Here is a 19,448-nt window from a genome sequence, read left to right as displayed (position 1 = left end):
TTATGATAAGTTTACTATAAATTAATGAGATTAAGAGAAAAATATTCAGGGCCTGATCCTATGGAAGGCAGAGTGAGTGAATCACAGGAGTACCCAATTCTTAAGCACGTTGGGGATCACTGAGGAAAATGAACGCAGAATGGTGGAAGCTGCTGAGGCAGTGGGAGAGAGTCAGAACACCCTCTTCTTCAGAAGAGGAGGAGCAGGAAGAAGACAACAGCTCCATTTTTGTATTGGGAGATGAAAGAGAGGTAATTCATCCTGAAGCAAGGGCAAATGAGCGAGAGAGAAAGAATATAAGGGGATGTTGGAGTAGAAAGACATGATGCTTCTGGCTTCCGTCTCAAAGGCACATCTCTGCTCTACTGTTACAAGCTTTTCTCTTTAGTGCTTCTTGTGTTTTCTTCTCCCATTCTCCTCTTGGGGTCTTCTATTCTGCTCTTTAAGGATGAAGTCAACCCTGTATCCTATTTTGAGTGCTTAAGTGATGCATAGGTTTCGCACTGAGCCTCTGCACAAGGGTGTATTATACCCAGTACTTGGAACAGCCTTATAAGAAAACTTCTCTCTTGCACTATATTAATTATGGAAAACAACAATTAGGTATGCTATGGTAATAGGTAGGGAATAAGGTACCAATATAATGTCACTGTTAAAAAAAGACATTGAGTGAAGAAGATATTCAGTGAACTTCTCTCCTTGAAGAAAACTCAGAAAAGTAAGATGCACATGTTAATACTTCCCTTATTTCCTTGTGTAGGATCGTCGCTTTAATGATGAGATTGACAAACTGACTGGATACAAGACAAAGTCATTGTTGTGCATGCCCATAAGAAACAATGATGGAGAGATTATTGGTGTTGCCCAAGCAATAAATAAAACTCCTGGAGGTGCTTCTTTTACTGACGACGATGAAAAAGTAAGATTATTTATTTTGTGTGCTTCATTTCCCTGGTAGCTCGAGAGAATCTTTCCACTATTAAGGATCAATTCTCCTATTTTGTGAGAGTTACCCACCTTATTAATAATGAATTAACTTTTTCTCTGTGGTAATAAAGATCACATTGAGATAACTTACTACCTACCTTTGTTTCTCATGTATTTGTTGTAAGTTTTGGATGTATTCATATTGTAAGATGATCAGTTTGTATCTTGCTTCAACAATCTAATTGAGAATCTGTTTTCTCACCTCTTCCATAAATGTCTAGGTAGAACTAATAACAAAGTGTTGCTCTCCCCAACCTTGTGATGAAGTGAATATAATTGTAACCCCACAGCAGCAATGAGCTCAATGCTAACTGTTTCTTATTTCATGAGGTCAAGGCCTAGTGTTCTACTATTATCATTAGCATTTTTCAAGAAAACCAGAGTTCGTGTATATGATCTTTCATTTACTTCATAAAGACTTGATGTAGGAACGAAAAATCAAATGCTTTTTTTTTTTTATGTCTGGCATCATCACCACAGTTGATGATATATTGTCTCATTATGTTAACCTGTGATTCCAGAAAATATGATTACCCATAATTACTGATACAAAATTAACAAAAATATTTCAGCGCTTTAGATGCCAAGAACTTAACAGAAATATGAATAGCTTTTGAATAACACAAATTTGCTTAGACTTCCGGTATTTAAATTTAATCAGAATAGTTGCTTTAAATAGCCGTATTAATTTGGAGGGCATTTATTATTAATGATCTTTTTATCTTACAGTAAATTTTGTCTTTTTGACATGATCCTATGGCTATGTTTATGCTAGACACTGTTTGCTAAGATTTCCCAGTACTGCTATCATTGGTTCAGTGCTACTGATGGGAGCACTAGTATTCTAGGATTCTAAGTGTTGTATTCTGGGTGGTGGACAGGATTCTAGGTGGCTAGTGTTTTAAGCATCCTGTAACCCCACTGAGCAAGTCTTCAGGACATTGCTCAAAATGCCACTGGCCACCAGGATTTTGTCCACACTAGAGTTCTCACTAGTGGAGCTGCACTAGTGATAGCAGTGGTGGGAAATTTTAGGAACAATTTCCTAGTGTAGACAAGGCCTTAGAGAGGGAGTGAATCCTGAAAAGGTTAACAAAAAGGTTCCTGCTTGTTAGGCAAGATGTGTAGTTTTGTAGTACAACAGAAAGCAGATATAAATATACAATATTTTAATGCTAGAGGAAGAAAAAGTCATTGTTTGTGATTCAAGGGGGGAAGGGATAGCTCAGTGGTTTGAGCATTGGCCTGCTAAACCCAGGGTTGTGAGTTCAATCCTTGAGGGGGCCACTTAGGGATCTGGGGCAAAATCAGTATTTGGTCCTGCTAGTGAAGGCAGGGGGCTGGACTCAATGACCTTTCAGGGTCCTTTCCAGTTCTATGAGATAGGTAGATATCCATATATTATTGCACTGTTACAGACTAGGGACCGAATGGCTAGGAAGCAGTTCTGCAGAAAAGGACCTAGGGGTTACAGTGGATGAGAAGCTGGATATGAGTCAACAGTGTGCCCTTGTTGCCAAGAAGGCTAACGGCATTTTGGGCTGTATAAGTAGGGGCATTGCCAGCAGATCGAGGGACGTGATCGTTCCCCTCTATTCGACATTGGTGAGGCCTCATCTGGAGTACTGTGTCCAGTTTTGGGCCCCACACTACAAGAAAGATGTGGAAAAATTTGAAAGAGTCCAGCGGAGGGCAACAAAACTGATTAGGGGATGGAGCACATGACTTATGAGGAGAGGCTGAGGGAACTGGGATTGTTTAGTCTGCAGAAGAGAAGAATGAGGGGGGATTTGATAGCTGCTTTCAACTACCTGAAAGGGAGTTCCAAAGAGGATGGATCTAGACTGTTCTCAGTGGTACCTGATGACAGAACAAGGAGTAATGGTCTCAAGTTGCAGTTGGGGAGGTTTAGGTTGGATATTAGGAAAAACTTTTTCACTAGGAGGGTGTTGAAGCACTGGAATGGGTTACCTAGGGAGGTGGTGGAATCTCCTTCCTTAGAGGTTTTTAAGGTCAGGCTTGACAAAGCCCTGGCTGGGATGATTTAGTTGGGAATTGGTCCTGCTTTGAGCAGGGGGTTGGACTAGATGACCTCCTGAGGTCCCTTCCAACCCTGATATTCTATGATATCTATAATATAGCTACAGACCAAACACACTCCATTCTTCCTCTAGTGATACATATTGATATTCCTTCATGAAACTGTCTCCATAGATTTCCATTTTTGGAGTTGCGTGGACTCAAGATTGTTTAAAATGTAGTAGACTAGAAGGTGCCTTGTGCTTTGATATGTGGACAAAGAGGCACCCACTGACAACTTTTCACCCTCATTAATTTTTGTTTTTCTTTGTCAATGGTTCACATCCCTCAGTGTTCTCAGTGGGACTGAGGTCATAAAATACCTACACAGCCTGTGCAGGAGAAACTTTAGGCTGCTCTTAGCAAAGATGACCACTGCCTCCCATTTTTCCCAAACGGAATGAAGCCAAGCTTACCTTAGGGGAAGATGACACCCACTTTTGCTGAAGAGCTTATTATCTAGAAATGTTGAGTATTCTATGGTAGTGCCATTGGCAGGGCCGCCCGGGGGGGGGGCAAGTGGGGCAATTTGCCCCAGGCCCTGGGCCTCGCAGGGGCCCCCACGAGAGTTTTTCGGGGCCCCTGGAGCAGGGTCCTTCACTCGCTCCGGGGGCCCCGGAAAACTCTCGCGGGGCCCGGGCCCCCGGAGCTTCTTCCGCTCCGGGTCTTCGGCAGCAGTTCGGTGGCAGGGGGGTCCTTCCGCTCCGAGACCCATGGCGGGGGGTCCTTCCGCCCCGGGACCCACTGCCGAAGTGCCGGGTCTTTGGCGGCGGGGGCCCCCTGCCGCCGAAGACCCCAGGCTCCCTGAATCCTCTGGGCGGCCCTGGCCATTGTGTGCAATGACAATAAGAGGAAGTATTGCATTTACTGCAGGATAAATAATAAGGCCTGTTGTAAAGAAAAATTCCTGCATCCTTGGCTTATCTCCTAAATAGGTAGTGATGGTTTCCAGAATGAAGAATGATATGACATGAGTGAAATGAATTAGGAAACTGAAACGAATATAAGTTGTGTACTGTGTGAAATACTGCATAAATCAAAAATGATTTCTAGTAATTGTGGTGTAAGTATAGTACTGTATGTTTCCTTTTTAAAGTCAGTGTTTGTTCATTATTTATAATAAATATAAAATATATGTCTAGAGTGCAGTGCACAGCAATAAAATTGTTGCTGAAAAAAGGGGAGTCATCCTAAGTACTGCTATGTGACTAATGCGGATAATAATATGGATTTTAATATGAATAGTGTCTGTCAGTAGCATTAGCGTCTCTTTGATTTGGTGTGTACGGGGTGTAATTAGAAACTTATTGCCTTTCTGAGGTATCTTTATGTGATGGAATCTTATGGCAATCCAGGAGGGAAAATGCCAATGTAAACTAATAACTGGCTAGATATTAAAGATGAGAGAGGGAGGAATAGCTGTTATTTTTGCAACTGATAATAGCGGTCAGATGCCTTCTATCAGAAACATGTATGAACAGCAATTTCTCTGTATTTCTGAGACATTATTGGCTATGGTACCTCCTTGCCACCAGCTGGAGACAGTCCAATAGATATGTTGAATGACATCAGTTTTGTAAACTAGAAGTTAGTTTGTTCTCAATCTCATTTGTTTTCCTCTCCAGCAGATGTAAGTGCACCCATTATGTTTACTTTGTTTTAAATTTCTTTCAATTTTATTTTTTAATCTTGTGCCTATTTGAGCTGACTGGCAACTCTTGGATTAAGGTTCTGGCTTTTGGTTTTCATTCAGATGTCACTGTTTTGACCAGTTTGAAAAACTAGAATTTGGACACCAAGTTCTAATTTAAGACAAGATACAATAAGTGAGTACAACAACCAACAGAAGGAGTGAAGGATAGAGGAGGTTAACCATAAAATATTTCCATTGTTATATAGCTAACAACATGCACAATTTGAAGGTTCCAAATAATTTAGAGATGTGTGTCTTTAATTTTTTTAATATATAAATATAATTTGCCACTGGCTGCGCCTCACCTTAGCCACCATTAGTTATGTTAGTAATTTTATACACAGGAAACCACATAAAACATTCACTGCAGTGGATGTATGTAATTGAGATGTACTGCCCGTTAGTTGCTTTCTTTTCAGTGCGTGGGAGTGATAGGGAAGAGAGCAACATTCCTGTCTTCGTCAGCAGCACCAGATATAGCAAGAAGGAGAAAATATTCCAGCTCTGCACTGAAGATCATTTTTCCTCATGTGGCAATCTTACAAACTAATTTTTTCCCCCTGTACGTTACAAAAAACATGTGTCTGAACAAATGATAATACAATGCTCTAGTTCTTCGGACAAAGATTTTCAGAAGCGGCTTGTGACTTTGGGACTTCAATTGTTGGCTGCTCAATTTGAGATACCTTTTTAAAGGGGCCCAATTTTCAGAGTGTAGATACTCAGCCTTTTTTGAAAATCAAGCTCACTTAAAGTTTCACAAATTGGGCAACCATTATTAGAGGCAAAATTGCTATTCATTCTTGAAAATCTTGGCCATATTCCATAAACTCAGTAAACATACATTATAAATCTGGCCCTATATGTTACAGTGCTTAGACACAACTGAATTAAAGAAGCAATAGCTGCTTGAAAACTCAACTGCAAGGGTTTTTTGTTTGTTTGTTTGTTTGTTTGTTTGTTTTTTAAGAGCCTCTAACCAGTCTCCCTTTTGTTCACAACAATTTTTGTGGGAGCAAATTGTTCCTGCATAAAGGCAGTTGCCCTTTTAACATCTGGCCTATAATTTTTGATGTTACATTTAATCAATAGTACATACAATTATCCATAGGTACAACTGGCAAAATATCAACTTCATGAATGTGAATTGTGTATTGCATGTAGATGGATGTAAATATTTAATACCAATTTCTTGGATTGTGCCATTGTATTTGCCGTCATTTTTTTGGCTATTAGATGTCATGCAAAATCAGTGTAATTTGTTTATTTCTTATTTGCTACCTTTTTACTAGTCATTTAAAAAAGCATTAGAATTCTAAGACAGTATGTCAGATCTTTGCAGGAATACATTAAAGGGGCTCCCTCACACATAGACTAAGGAAAAATAAATGAAAACATAATTGGGAATGTCCCTAACAGGGCCGGCTCCAGGGTTTTGGCCGCCCCAAGCAGCCAAACAAACAAAAAACAAAACAAAACAAAAAAAGCTGCGATCGCAATTGCGATCTGCGGCCGCAATTTGGCGGAAGGTCCTTCGCTCTGAGCAGGAGTGAGGGACCGTCCGCCGAATTGCCGAACAGCTGGACGTGCTGCCCCTCTCTGGAGTGGCCGCCCCAAGCACTTGCTTGGTAAGCTGGTGCCTGGAGCCGGCCCTGGTCCCTAAATAATGTCCTATAATAGAGCTTAGATTTAATGAGGTCTAGCAGCCTCTCTGATGGATCTCTCATGCTGTTCTGTTAAAATCTTCTGTGCTCTTGAGTTTCCTCAGGCAGTGGTAACCTCAAATGCATTACATACATTTACGAAGCCACACAGAGTACATGAGATTTCAAAAGAACATTATGCATGGTTTAGCATGCAAGCTTTGTTATGGTATCAGCAAAGGTAGGGTGATTCGTTAAAGTTGAGGAAGAGAACAGGGAAGTGCTTTCCTGAACTTTAGACATTTCTGAACATTGAGGTGATTCACAAGAGAAAAGGAAGGTGTGCAGGCTAGTTCTTGCTTAAGGATTGGTTTGCCCATTCTTAGTTTTACCATATTGGATTCCAGTATGCAAATGAACTAAGTTCAGCTATATGACATCATTAATCCTGAAAATGAGATTTATCATAACATTCTTAAAATGAAACTGTAGAGAAACAATCCCACATAACAAAATATGTTTTTCCCTTTCGTGGTTTTTTTCGCTCTCAGAATTAAATACAGCAATTTAAGAAAGTATTTTTCAAAACCTGAAGACTAAATTGTGTGAGGAAATGAGATTTGTGGCCATTAGTGTCTTGATTCGATAGAAAAAAAAAGATTTTTCAATTAGAATTAACTAGCTGCTAGCATTGTTTTTTGTATTTTTCTTAGTTCTTTTCAGAAAGTTGTTAGCAGCAGATAAAATATAACAAAATTTGTGGAATTATTAAAGCCCCCAAGATGCAATCAGGTTTATAATTTGCAATATGTAAGCTGGTGGAATGCTATAACATCTCTCTGAAAAATGTGAAATTCTATTTTCACAGCAAATGTTCAGTTTCCTATTTCAGTGAAATCTATGGCAGCTGTGAGAATAATATAGCATTAATAGTGTGTCAGAGTGAATTTTCCATACATTATGAATGTTCTCCAGTGCGCAATACATTTCTTTCCTTCATTGTGCTAAGGTCCCAGATCCTTTACATGGATACTTCAGCCTGCTTTGAGCTTATAGGCAGAACCAGACTTGTCAGTCACTGGCAGCAGGAGACTATCCCACCTCCTGAAATTTCCTCTGGTGTTTTTGGCCTCTTCAGTGGCCAGTGCTCAGCCAGAGCTCCTTGCTGCAGAGCAATTCTAATTTAATATGAATAAAAAGTAGATTGCTTTGTGTGTGAGAGCATGTTTATTACATTTGTAAGGCTAGAGCAGAGGCCACTATCTTTTTATAGCATGTTTTGTTGTGTTTGGTAACTTTTTAGGAAAAGAGGCTGACATTTACTACTTTTACTTATTTTCATAGTGGTTTATATTTGATATTAAATTAGAATTGTAAATTTTATTTTCCAAATATGGAACAATGGGTTGCCTGAGAAGGCATGGCAAGAAACAAAGCATCTAAAAAGATCTCTTTACCCTGTTTGTATTTCTGGTATTGTCCTGGTATAATCTTTGCACATTCTAGACATGAGTCTCTCACCAGATAATTATGATTACTAATCCTAGCAAAAGTTTGAAAGTCTATGATTTAGAATATTGAATGCTCCTTTATGTTCATTTCTAGTTTTCCAAATAGTTTTCAGATGTTACATCAAAATAAATCAATTATTGCATTAAAGAAATGTATAGGATAGTAGCAATCGCACATTCATTTAAACTAGGGGCCCAGTTCTCTCCAGCCTTGACATCCTCCTAGACTTAAAGGAGTGAAGCAGGTGCAGGAGAATTGTGGACCAATTCCAGTTTGGTCTAAATTCTGTTTTACTTACTGAAAGGAAATAGGTCCTTTGACTGTAGTGGGATCACGCAGGGGAGGAAGATGAGCAGGATTTGTCTGTTTGTATAGTGTACACACATTGAACACTGCATATTGTTACCTATCAACTCTGTGTTCTTGGGGAACCAGGGCGCAGTACCCAGCCTGTCTCACTCACGAGAGATCTCTTCTCCTCCCCCCACCCCCCGCCTCTGCTTGAACCAAAGCCGATCATAAGAAAGACTTACAAAAAGCAATGAAAAGGCAGTGGAAGACCCACCTAAACCCCTCCGGACAAGGGTGACAGGATTAAGGAAATGCCCCTAATCTCATTGGCATCAAGGATGGGACAGGAAGGCATCCCCATTAGCATACCGAATGGAGAACAGAGATTCCAAGGCAAGAACTGCACTGAACTCTGGGGCTAGAAAAGCAGGGAAGCACTTCATGACAGAGGATCTCTGCTCCAGATGTTAATGAACCCACACCTGCACACACCCAGCTCAGTAGTTATCAGACCAATTCTGGTAATAAATACTTTATGGATATCCAAAATACTGAAGCTGCCTAATTGCTTTGTGAGCTCCCTGGAAGGAACACCACCCAAAGCCAGGAATGAGCAGTTCCTATTGTTGAGCCTGAACAAAACAAAACAACTTCAGTGTACTCCTTTGAGCCATCAGTTTACCCATAAACAAATCTAGTATTCTTTCTTGAACCATTGTTCTTTCCCTAGAAAAACCCCTACCCATGCACAAGTAAGTGCTCTGATGCTTGGATCCAAAATCTGCATCAGTTCCATTGGGACTTCATCTTCTCCTGACTGATCGTGCTGGGGGCTCTGCCTGTCTCCAGCACTCCAGACCCTCAGCTACCACCACCACCTGGGAACCCCGATCAAATCAAGCTTCAAGGAGTGGTGAGAACCCAGCTCTCTAGGTATAGCCTTCTGACCCTGACTTATGTGATCAGTTAGTTTTCTAAACCTGCCTTTTATAATCAAATTTAAGTTAGATTTAATATTATAACTGTTTTGTTTGTTTGGCTCCCCTTGTATGGTTATTACCTGGCAATAAATAACTTCCATGGTTAAGCTAGTTGCTTCTCTCTCCCTCCCCCCTCCTGTGGGTGTTTTTTGGCTTCCCCATTTGCTCTGCAGCAATGCTCCTCGTACCTAAGCTAAAGATCACTGCAGTGCCCAAAAATCCTGTGGGGTTCGCTCATCAAGTGGGTTACTACCAGAACAATTGTAACGTGAAAGTGGGGGATATGCCACAGGTTCAGTACGTTCCCATGAGGTTGGCAGATTGAAAGTGCTGCTCGACCCAGCCTGCACTGGCGTACTCTATGCCGGTGTAGTGCCCATGGCATATGAGGGTGACAGCTTGGAGGTGCTGCTCGACCCAGCCTGCTGAGTCCAGGGGCATCTGAGGGGTCACCCTGGGAGTGCTGATTAACCTGGTCCTCTCACATGTGCTCTGTTTATGTGTGTGTGTGTTCGTCTGATTGTGGGGCTGGAAAAAAACCAGCCCTGGGGAACTAGGTCCTGCAGGATAGTTCAATTGGGAGGGAACTTGCAGAAGGGAGAAGTAGAGCTCCATATGAGAGCAGAAGTGATACAAGCAGTACATTGATAGAATTACAGAAACCCCCCCCCAGAAGAGTAACCCTAATAAATGAGCATACCCCAAAGTAACGGGCAAATCTGGTAACAATATTCAGCATCCAGGCAGCAGTTTATGCCACGTTGATATGGTTCATGCACTAGGATTTTTTTTTTTTTTTTTAAATCAGGAATAACATGAAACCTCTTCCTCCCCAGAATTTCCAATACTCAGTCTAATGGCTCCAGCTACTCCTCACCCACTTTTGTGTTTTTTTTCTCACCCTAGATTATTTTAGGGGTACTATCTTCAATATCATGGGCTGCACTGGTGACTAACAAGTAACAGGTAAAAAAATTTCCTTTCCTGCTAATTTGTTTTCTGTAAATTGTCGCACTCACATAGATGCCCACCTCAGGGATCTTGTTCCTGGAGCCACACACAGAGGTAGCTAGTTCTAAGGCAAAAGACAAAGACAAAATAGGATTGTTCCTTTAACTTATGGAAGTACTCAGCTGCGAAGGAATTAAAAGGAGAGGGGAGACTGAGACTGGGAGACTCACTGGCCCCCATCTGCCTGACTGCTGAAGAACCTATCAGTCTACACTGATATAGCCAAGATGTAGAAAAGTCTGTCACCCAGCTACCACTGGACTAGGTACATTAGAAATACCGGGCTAGATAAGAAACAAATTAGGTAAGCAAATGTATGTTTCAGTATGTTGCACACAATTGCAATAAACAATTATTGCATTCCTGAACATGTATTACATCGCTAATAGCGCCTACTAGGGTTTTCTGAAATATGTGGAAAAACAGTCCAATTCAGAAATGTATAATTCAAAATTAACCCACCCAAAAGTGGTTACGCAGGTGCAGTGTGTTGCCTACATCCCAATACAAGAGATACAATTTGCAGAAGGAAAGCAGAACATTACAAAGACTTTTGAAGGATGAGGGTGTTGAAGCTAGAACTGTCTGGGAAAGCTGTAACAGTCTATTAGACAGATCTTGTAAAGTACTTTTAAAAAAAACAAACAAATGAAAATAAAATACATTAACTGAGCCCCTCTCCTACAGCAAATTTATAACTATTGTCAAGAGAATTAATTGGCTACATGAAGAAGCTGAAGCCAGGTTCACACCAGTGGGTCCAACTTTTGTTGTACCTAGGGCTGAATTGGCAGCTTTCCTTCAATTGATTTCAGCGGGAGATGGATCAGGCCCCAAACTTTCCTTTATAAAACTTGTATTGTTCTGGGTCAGAGCACTGTAATAAAATCAATTCAAGCTGAACTTTGGCTTCATTTCATTGGATTTGGATGCAAATAGGTCTGCCAATAAGCTGAACTCTTTGTTTCTTTGGAAGATTCTGAGCTGTTGATCAAACAGTATTGAGGCAGCTTGATCCATTCAGCACAGGAACAAGGTGACTGCATGTTTGTTTCATGAGCATTTGTTGGCAATTCAGAAAGTGGGAAAGGTTATTGTTCTGAAGCGGTCCTGTCCATGAAGGAGCTTTCAAATGGTAACAAAGGCCTATGCTCCCCACTAGCTGCAAACAAAGGTCACTTCATCCCTCCACAGTTTAAGATAATATTTTGTCAGGTATATTGAACCTGAAGTCACTTCTTGACTTGAAAAGAGTGTTCAGCTTTGGAGCTAAGAGCCATGGAGTATGAATCTGTCATAAGCTTCTCTGACTGGCTGCTGCTGAAACATTTGAATTTGCTTAGCCTCCCACATATATTAAACTCACTATTCCCTTCCTTTCCACCCATCTCACTGGTATTCTGCTCTTCCAGAGCTGTACTGAAACCAGGTATAGGAGAGGGACTACAGGTTTTATACCAGAGTATCTGTAATTTCTATGATATTAAATCATATTGGATAGGCCTACTTAAAATAATTGGTAGTACAAGAGTTAGCCATATTGATATTTAAATCGCATCAATATGCTTCAGAGTCAACACTCTACTAAGATGACAGGGGAATTGTCAAAGTCCAGAGCAGTTGCACTTGTATGTCCCCTCAGTACTCCATCAGGGCATCCACTCTCAGCCTTCTGGCTCTTCTGACCATTGCCTCTCTTGTGTGGAGACCCAGCTTTCTCTCCCTTGTGACTGGACTGACTAGTCCCCTGCCTTCATTGTGTTATTCCCAGCAAAGACAGATGGTCTAAGTAGGCTTGCTAGCTTTCTTTTCTGAGAAATAGTGTAATTGCCCCTGTTATAAGCAAAGCTAAGATTTTGTCACGCATATTTTCAGTAAAAGTTACAGACAGGTCATGGGCAATAAAGAAAAATTCATGGAAGCCCATGACTTTTACTAAAAATATGCATGACAAAATGGGGAACTGCAGGGTCCTCACACCACCGTGGGGATTGGCTCAGTACTGTGGGGTCCCCACCACCACCCGTGGCTCCCAGCTCCAGGGCACCACATCGCCTGCAGCAGCTCTCAGCTCCAGGGCACCTACGCCGCCTGTGAGCTTCTGGGGCCCCTGCTGTGCCCCCGCCACCCGCCCAGTTATCTGACTACAGTCTCAGGAAGACACCATTACATTGGTTTACATTAAGAGGGCTTTCTTCACAACCCCGTAAGAACTAGAGAGGTTAAGCTTTCATTTATAAATATAGTAAAATCTGCCGAAAAAGAGGGGCCACAAACCAGCTGCAAACTGAAAACCACGGGTTATACACCATTGCTTGAGATCATATGGGGACTATTTACTGTCATGTTTGGCAGTTTGTGGGAATAGGCCTAGCTGTTGTAAATACATTACAAATGATTGTGGTACGCCTAACATGGGAAATCAATACTCTTTCTTGAGAAGTGTTGTACAGAATGTAATAGCAAGCATTAAGTAATTATGTCCACTAGGATATTTGGGAACATTAACAGAGAAGCAACTCTGCTTCCTTGTTTATTGCTTGGCAATTCAAGATTGTTCATTTGATCAAAATTACCCTGACTATGGATTCTCTTAATGTTCTTGTTTTAGTAAAATTCCAGAAGAGTTGTAAGAAGGAAGGATCAATTCACAGAGACATTAACTTTTTTTTTTTTTTTTTTTAAAGAATTCATTCATCAAGTTTTCAGCTGCATTTAGGGCTAACTCATACTAGTGAGGGGGATCTGTGGGTGTTTCTTCAGATTGTCTGCAGATTTTGAAGCATGCAGATGGTAATAGAAATCATTCTACATTCCGCTGTGCCTGCTGGGCAGATCAGGGTGTTGCAGACCTAGCTATTGGAAGAGTTTCCAGATCTGTACAGCTCAAGCACATGGTCAGTATTGTAGTATTATTGGTTCAGGAGGCCTTGTTCTTGCAGACAAACATGGAATGGGTTCCTTAGTTATTTTCCTGCCTGGATTTATTCAGCATATTTTCCCAACTGGAACGAAAGTTACCTCAAGCATACTTTTCTGTTTGAGCTGGAAGACTAAGGTAATAATAATTAATGCAGAAAGGTTGTTCTACAATCTCTTAGTGAATTGAAGAAAATATTACAAAAGGTCAGAGAACTCCTTTGCTTGACTTCTATGTAGCCATATTTACTATCCTTAGGTGTACAGAGGAGTAGTCTAGAGGTCTCAGAAAAAGGACTATAAGTTCTGAGTTCTGATCCAAGCTGTGACACCAGTGTGGCCTTGAATAAGTCATTTAGCCAGTCTGCCTTAGTTTTCCTATCTATAAAATGAAGATAATACCTATCACTCATGAATATCGGAACAGTTGACCGAGTTAGTGTTTCTAGATTCTTTTGAAGATGACAAATGCTATTAAGAAGAAGACACAGTAGCGATTACAGCAGTTTGTGATTTGTCAGTGAAGGGGAAGGCAGGTCACAAAACAGCTTTTCACCTATGCTGTGCTAAATCTCTTGAGCTTTGACTACACAATGAAATTGACTGGAATAGCTATTGCAGAATATACTGTTCTGGAATAGCACCAGATGTGAATACTCTGCTCGCAGAGTATTCATATTTGAAGCTATAAAAGTCACTTTTATTCTGGAATAATTACTTTACGATCTTATTCCTCAGTAGGTATTCTGATCAATTTCCCCAAGTAGCCAAGGCCTTATAGTACCAGATATGGCACTACCTAATTGATATGTGTGATAGGGCCCTCAGTGGCCAGGCAGCCTAGTGGCTAGATCATTGGTTAGGGGGGCTGTAGGGAGATCTGACCCCTCCTTCTCCTTCAGGTCCTGGCCCAGGGTCCTGTGTTGCTCAACCCCTAAACACGGGAGATGGATCTTTCTCCCAGCCACGGGGGAGGATGGGGTGGGGTGTTCGGGGCCTGTTTTCCTGGCCTGCTCCCTATGCAAGTCCTTTTAGTTTGGGGCATGGCCCCGCTAGTCCAGTTGCCCCACAGTTGGAGCTTCTCTATAGATTCCCCTTAGCCGGGGAAGTTTTACTTGCCTCCAGTGGCTGTGTTGGCAGGCGAGTTGCAGGTCTGTGCTTTCAGGTAGGCCTACAGGGAGCTTCTGCCTCTTCACCAGTCAGCCCCTGACTGAGCCAGGCTCCCTTCTTTTCTCCCCTCTCCAGGCCTGGCATTGGCTGCAGGTACCCACAGGTGTTCTTTAACCCTTGCTGTGCCCAGCTGCAGTCTCTCTGCTCCTTCACAGTATGTTATATAGATCAATTGTTCTTGATATATAAATATTTTGTCACTAGCAGCATGCCAGCAGAACTTTTGCTGATAACATTTTCTATCATAGACAAGGCCTAGGTCTTCCTCTTCATTGACATAAATCTCACAAAATACATACCATCACAGAGGTGGCACAAAGATTAGTTGTCTGTATAATAGTCTGAAGCTATTAAGTGCACAAAAGTATTCTTATCTCATGTAATGGGTGAAATTAATTTAGCACTTCAACTAGCCTTCATTTTCACCAGTAAAAAACAACAACCCCAAACCAACCAAATTCATTTGGCCAAGCCACTCTCGCTTTTGGGGAAAAAAATCTGTTTGCATCAACAAAATTATGTATTGAAACCAGTGCCTAGAAGCATATAAAGAATACTTTTCTGGGCGGCAGCTGTGGTAAAAGCCTTCTCAAATAAATCAGCAAAAAAGATCTGCCCCATGGGTCTGTTGGGACGATTTAGTCTTTTAGTGAGGTATTCAGTCTACTCAGTTACCAATAGCTGTTCTCCATAATAACTACAAGGTTTGATATATATTTTAGAATTAGCATTTCACATCTCCTGTGAATTTCTCATCTTTCGTGGGGCAGAGTGAAATGTTCATACAACAGTTCTTGCCATCAAGAGTATTTTGAACTGGAATAGTGGAATTGTCCAGTGGCAGTGTTTCAGTGGCTATGATTAAAGCAGTAAAGGTGTCCCCTTCTCTGTGGGAAAATGGCCAAGGATCTGTGTGGATGTAAATCCACCAGTCTTTACCTTGTTCTGTCACCCTTAAAAACAAGGAAGTCCCCCTGGAACAGAATTCCATGCTCCTGATCTGGACCCTTCCCTTCATGGGGTCCAGCATCCTTTTCCCTCAGTTCCTCTGTGACCTGGAGGAGAAAGAAGGATTTGGACCTTATGTTGGAATACTTCACTGATAGAAATGGGTAATGAATTGTTCTTGCTATTGTATCACTAGCTGACATCTATGCCCAGAATTGCTTTTGAAAGCGAGGGCAGAACCTCATTGACATTTTGATGATGATGCATTTCCACAACACAACAGAAGCCCCTGTTTTGTTCATCAATTAACATAATTGGCCTGCTTTGCTGAATGTTAATTTTAGCAAAAAATAAAATAAAAATCTGTTGTTGTCCTTATGAAAGATTTCAGAGTGCTCTAATTGGTTGTGGATGTTGTGAAGTGTCATACTATTAGTGAAAGAATATAGAACACGAAGTACAACTTGTCAGATCACCTCCGACACTTAGTCAACAAGGGTACAAATTGTTGAGCAGCCAGATTAGATTCCAAAACTTCAACCAACATTTAAGTAAATTAGCCAATTAAATTGCTAATGATAATTCCCTTCGCCTTATTCCCTTGTCAGGCAGACATTTAAGTAGACTTTAAAATAAATAGGATTACATTTTTGCAGCCACAACAATGTTGGAGCTGTCAGAAATAGTCACATTGTTTATAATAATGTATAATGGCTTAAGATTTCAGCAACAGAAAAGTGTTGCATGCTTTATATAAGTATGACAGAATTTCCTGTGCAAAGAAAGAATTTCCTGATACAGACGGGGCACTGGTAAGGACATTTAATGTTAGGATGCTTTGTCACAACTGTGTGTGAGCACATTAATTGTTAGTGGAGTCTGTCTGAAAACTTACTTCATTGAATGTTTGTCCCTATATATTTATCATCATAACAAAGATGTTCACACCAGTACTTATGAAAGCTACAGTCCTTGAACAGAACTTGGCCTAATACTGTGATGGGTTCGGTCACAGAGACCCCCTCTGGACCTGATGTGCTGAGACTACCTCTGAGCCCGTTTTCTCTGCCAGTTTGGACCTCCAGAACCCTGCCTTGTTGAGCCAGACACGCAAGCCTGCTGCAACACAGACCCAGGGTCTAAACCACACCCCCAAAGCTGCAGACTTAACTGAAAACAGCTTAGCAAATGCTCCTGTCTCCAGCAACCAGACCCCAGCTCCCAATGGGATCCAAACCCCAAATAAATCTGTTTTACTCTGTATAAAGCTTATACAGGGTAAACGCAAATTGTCTGCCCTCTATAACACTGATAGAGAGATATGCACAGCTGTTTGCTCCCCCAGGTATTAATCACTTACTCTGGGTTCAATAATAAACAAAAGTGATTTTATTAAGAATAAAAAGTACGATTTAAGTGGTTTCAAGTAATAACAGACAGAACAAAGTAAGTTACCAAGCAAAATAAAACAAACACGCAAGTCTAAGCCCAATACATTAAGAAACTGAATACAGGTAAATCTCACCCTCAGAGATGTTCCAATAAGCTTCTTTCACAGACTAGACTCCTTCTTAGTCTGGGCACAATCCTTTCCCCTAGGGCTACCATATGTCCGGATTTCCCCAGACATGTCCGGCTTTTCGGTCTATTAATAGCCGACCAGGGGGAAATCCTGGACATTTTTAGATTTTTAAAAATCCCCCCCGGACGGCTATTTATAGACAGAAAAGCGGCGGCCAAGCGCCGCTGGGCACCCAAAGCCCCTTCCCGGCTCCCCCCATCCCCTGCAGCCTTACCACGCTGTCCGGCCCCGCAGCTGTCTTCCCCCTCCTCCACTCCCCTGAACGCTCCGCCCAGCTGCTCCTCCCCCTCCCCTGCTTCCCGCGAATCAGATCTTCGTGGGAAGTCTGAAAAGAAGCAGGGGCAAGCGGGAGACAGCAGCAGGTAAGCTGGGGCAGGGGGAGGGAGGAGAGCTCCGGGGAGGCGCGGCCTGGGCCGAGCGGCGCCCGGCGGCCCCAGCGGCTCCGGCCCAGCTTGGGCCCTAGCGGCTCCGGCCCCAGGGCGGCGACCCTGGTTCTGGCCGAGCACCCCCGGCTCGGGCCCCAGCAGCGCCGGCCCGGGCCCGGCCCGGCCCCGGCTCGGGCCCCAGCAGCGCCGGCCCCGGCTCGGGCCCCAGCAGCGCCGGCCCAGCCCCGGCCGAGCACCTCCGGCCCGGCCCTAAGCCCCGCAACCCCGGCCAGAGTGCAGCCCGATTCCTGGGCTCTTTAAAGCCGGCTCTGGTCAGGGGACAGGGGTTGGATGGGTCGGGAGTTTGGGGGTGGGGGCTGTCAGGGGGGCAGGGGTGTGGAGAGGGGTTGGGACAGTCAGGGCCAGGGAGCGGGGGGGTTAGATGGGTCGGGGGTTCTGGGGGGGCTGTCGGGGGGGCAGGGGTGTGGAGAGGGGTCGAGGCAGGCAGGTAGCAGAGGGGGTTGGATGGGTCAGGAGTTCTGGGGGTCCTGTCAGGGCTCGGGGAGCAGTTGGATAGGGCATGGGAGTCCCCGGGGGTCTGTCTGGGGGCAGGGGTGTGAATATGGGGTGGGGGTATGGATAAGGGTCGGGGCAGTCAGGGGACAGGTAGGGTCGTAGGGGGTTCTCAGGAGGGGGCAGTCAGGGGACAAGAAGCAGGGCAGCTTAGATAGGGGTTGGAGTCCTAGGGGGCAGTTAGTGGCAGGGGTCCCAGGAGGGGGCAGTCAGGGGGTGGGAAGTGGGAGGGAGTGGATGGGGGCGGGGCTAGAGCGGGGCTCCTCCCCCCCCAGTGTCCTCTTTTTTGCTTGTGGAAATATGGTAACCCTACTTTCCCCGTCACAGTTCTTGTTAGTTTCAGCAGGCATCTTAGGTGAAAAGCAGGGGATTCCACATGACTGGGAACCCTTTGTTCTGTTTCACCCCCTTTTATAGCTTTGGCACAAGGCAGAAATCCTTTGTCTCTCTCTGGACCCCCCCCCCCCCCCCTTCTAAATAGGAAAGCACCAGGTTAAAGATGGATTCCAGTCTCATGAGACTTGTTCACATGTCCTGTGAGACTTCATTACCCACTCGCTGGCACACATGTATACAGGAAGGCTTACAAGTAAACAAAGCCATCTACAACCAATTGTCCTAGTTAATGGGAGCCATCAAGATTCCAAACCACCATCAATGGCACACACTTTGCATAACTACAATAGGACCTCAGAATTACATTTCATATTCCTAATTTCAGATACAAGAATGAAACATTCATACAAAGAGGATGAACACACTCAGTAGATTATACGTTTTGTAATGATACCTTACAAGAGACCTTTTGCATAAAGCATATTCCAATTACATCATATTTACACTTATAAACATATTTCCATAAACATATGGAGTGCAAAGTGCAACGTCACAAATACAATCTTGCAAAATCTTAATGTAAATTAAGTAGCCACTTGCCTACTTTGCCATAGTAATGGGAAGGAGGGGGGGTAATTAAAAAAAACAAATGTGATGTTACTTGCCTGTCTAAAGAAAATAAATGGAGAATAGAATTTTTATAAGGCCGGTGTGGCAGTTATAGAGCAGGCTGTGCTTCAGACCTCTTTTTGTCCCTCTTGAGTGCACCCTTTTGAGGACAGGTATCGCTACCTTCATCCTTCTCTGGGTTTGAACCGGGGATTCCTGGATCCTTGGGTTGCAGCACCCTGCTTATCACCCCTGTTAACCCAATAGGCCCAACTGTGTTTTGTACCTGCAAGTTCTTCTCCCCTGGGAGCCTGACAGTGATTAAAGTGACTCTCAACCAACTTCTTCAAAACAAAGCTGTATTTATTCACTGCAAAGATGCATAGTGCCCGAGCAAAAGGATAAAAAACAAAAACAAACAAACAAAGCCTAGATGTTTATTTTGCTTTAAAAGGTCAACTTAATCTTTTCTTGAAAACTTTGGTAAGCTACATTCAGCCCAATTACCTCCATCTCTAGGTTGTGAGAAGCAAACTGCCATGCTACAAGTATGTCTTTCTGTCTCCTTGCATCCCTCTCATCACTCACTGGACAGCTGTGGGCAACTCACACAAGCCCCTTTCTGCGTAGGCCAGGACTTTAAGATTTTTAGAATCCCCAGTATTGCCAACCCCAAATGTTCAAAAATCATAAATCAGGCTCACCAAAATCATGAGATTGGTTTTAAAATCATGATGAGATTATGTAAAA

General features: G+C 42.8%; 1 protein-coding gene across 1 annotated transcript in view; it reads left to right on the top strand.

Moving 5' to 3' along the window:
* PDE11A (phosphodiesterase 11A) overlaps positions 1–19,448 on the top strand; it is a 218,734-nt gene that overhangs the window by 32,798 nt on the left and 166,488 nt on the right. The window contains exon 2 of the mRNA XM_065412947.1: positions 761–919. Within this exon, the coding sequence (XP_065269019.1) occupies positions 761–919 (159 nt within the window). The remainder of the gene's footprint in view (positions 1–760; positions 920–19,448) is intronic.

Source organism: Emys orbicularis, chromosome 11, assembly GCF_028017835.1.
Source record: "Emys orbicularis isolate rEmyOrb1 chromosome 11, rEmyOrb1.hap1, whole genome shotgun sequence".
NCBI lineage: Eukaryota > Metazoa > Chordata > Testudines > Emydidae > Emys > Emys orbicularis.
The sequence above is the reverse complement of the archived record's forward strand: the minus strand, read 5'-3'. Positions and strand labels throughout refer to the sequence as shown.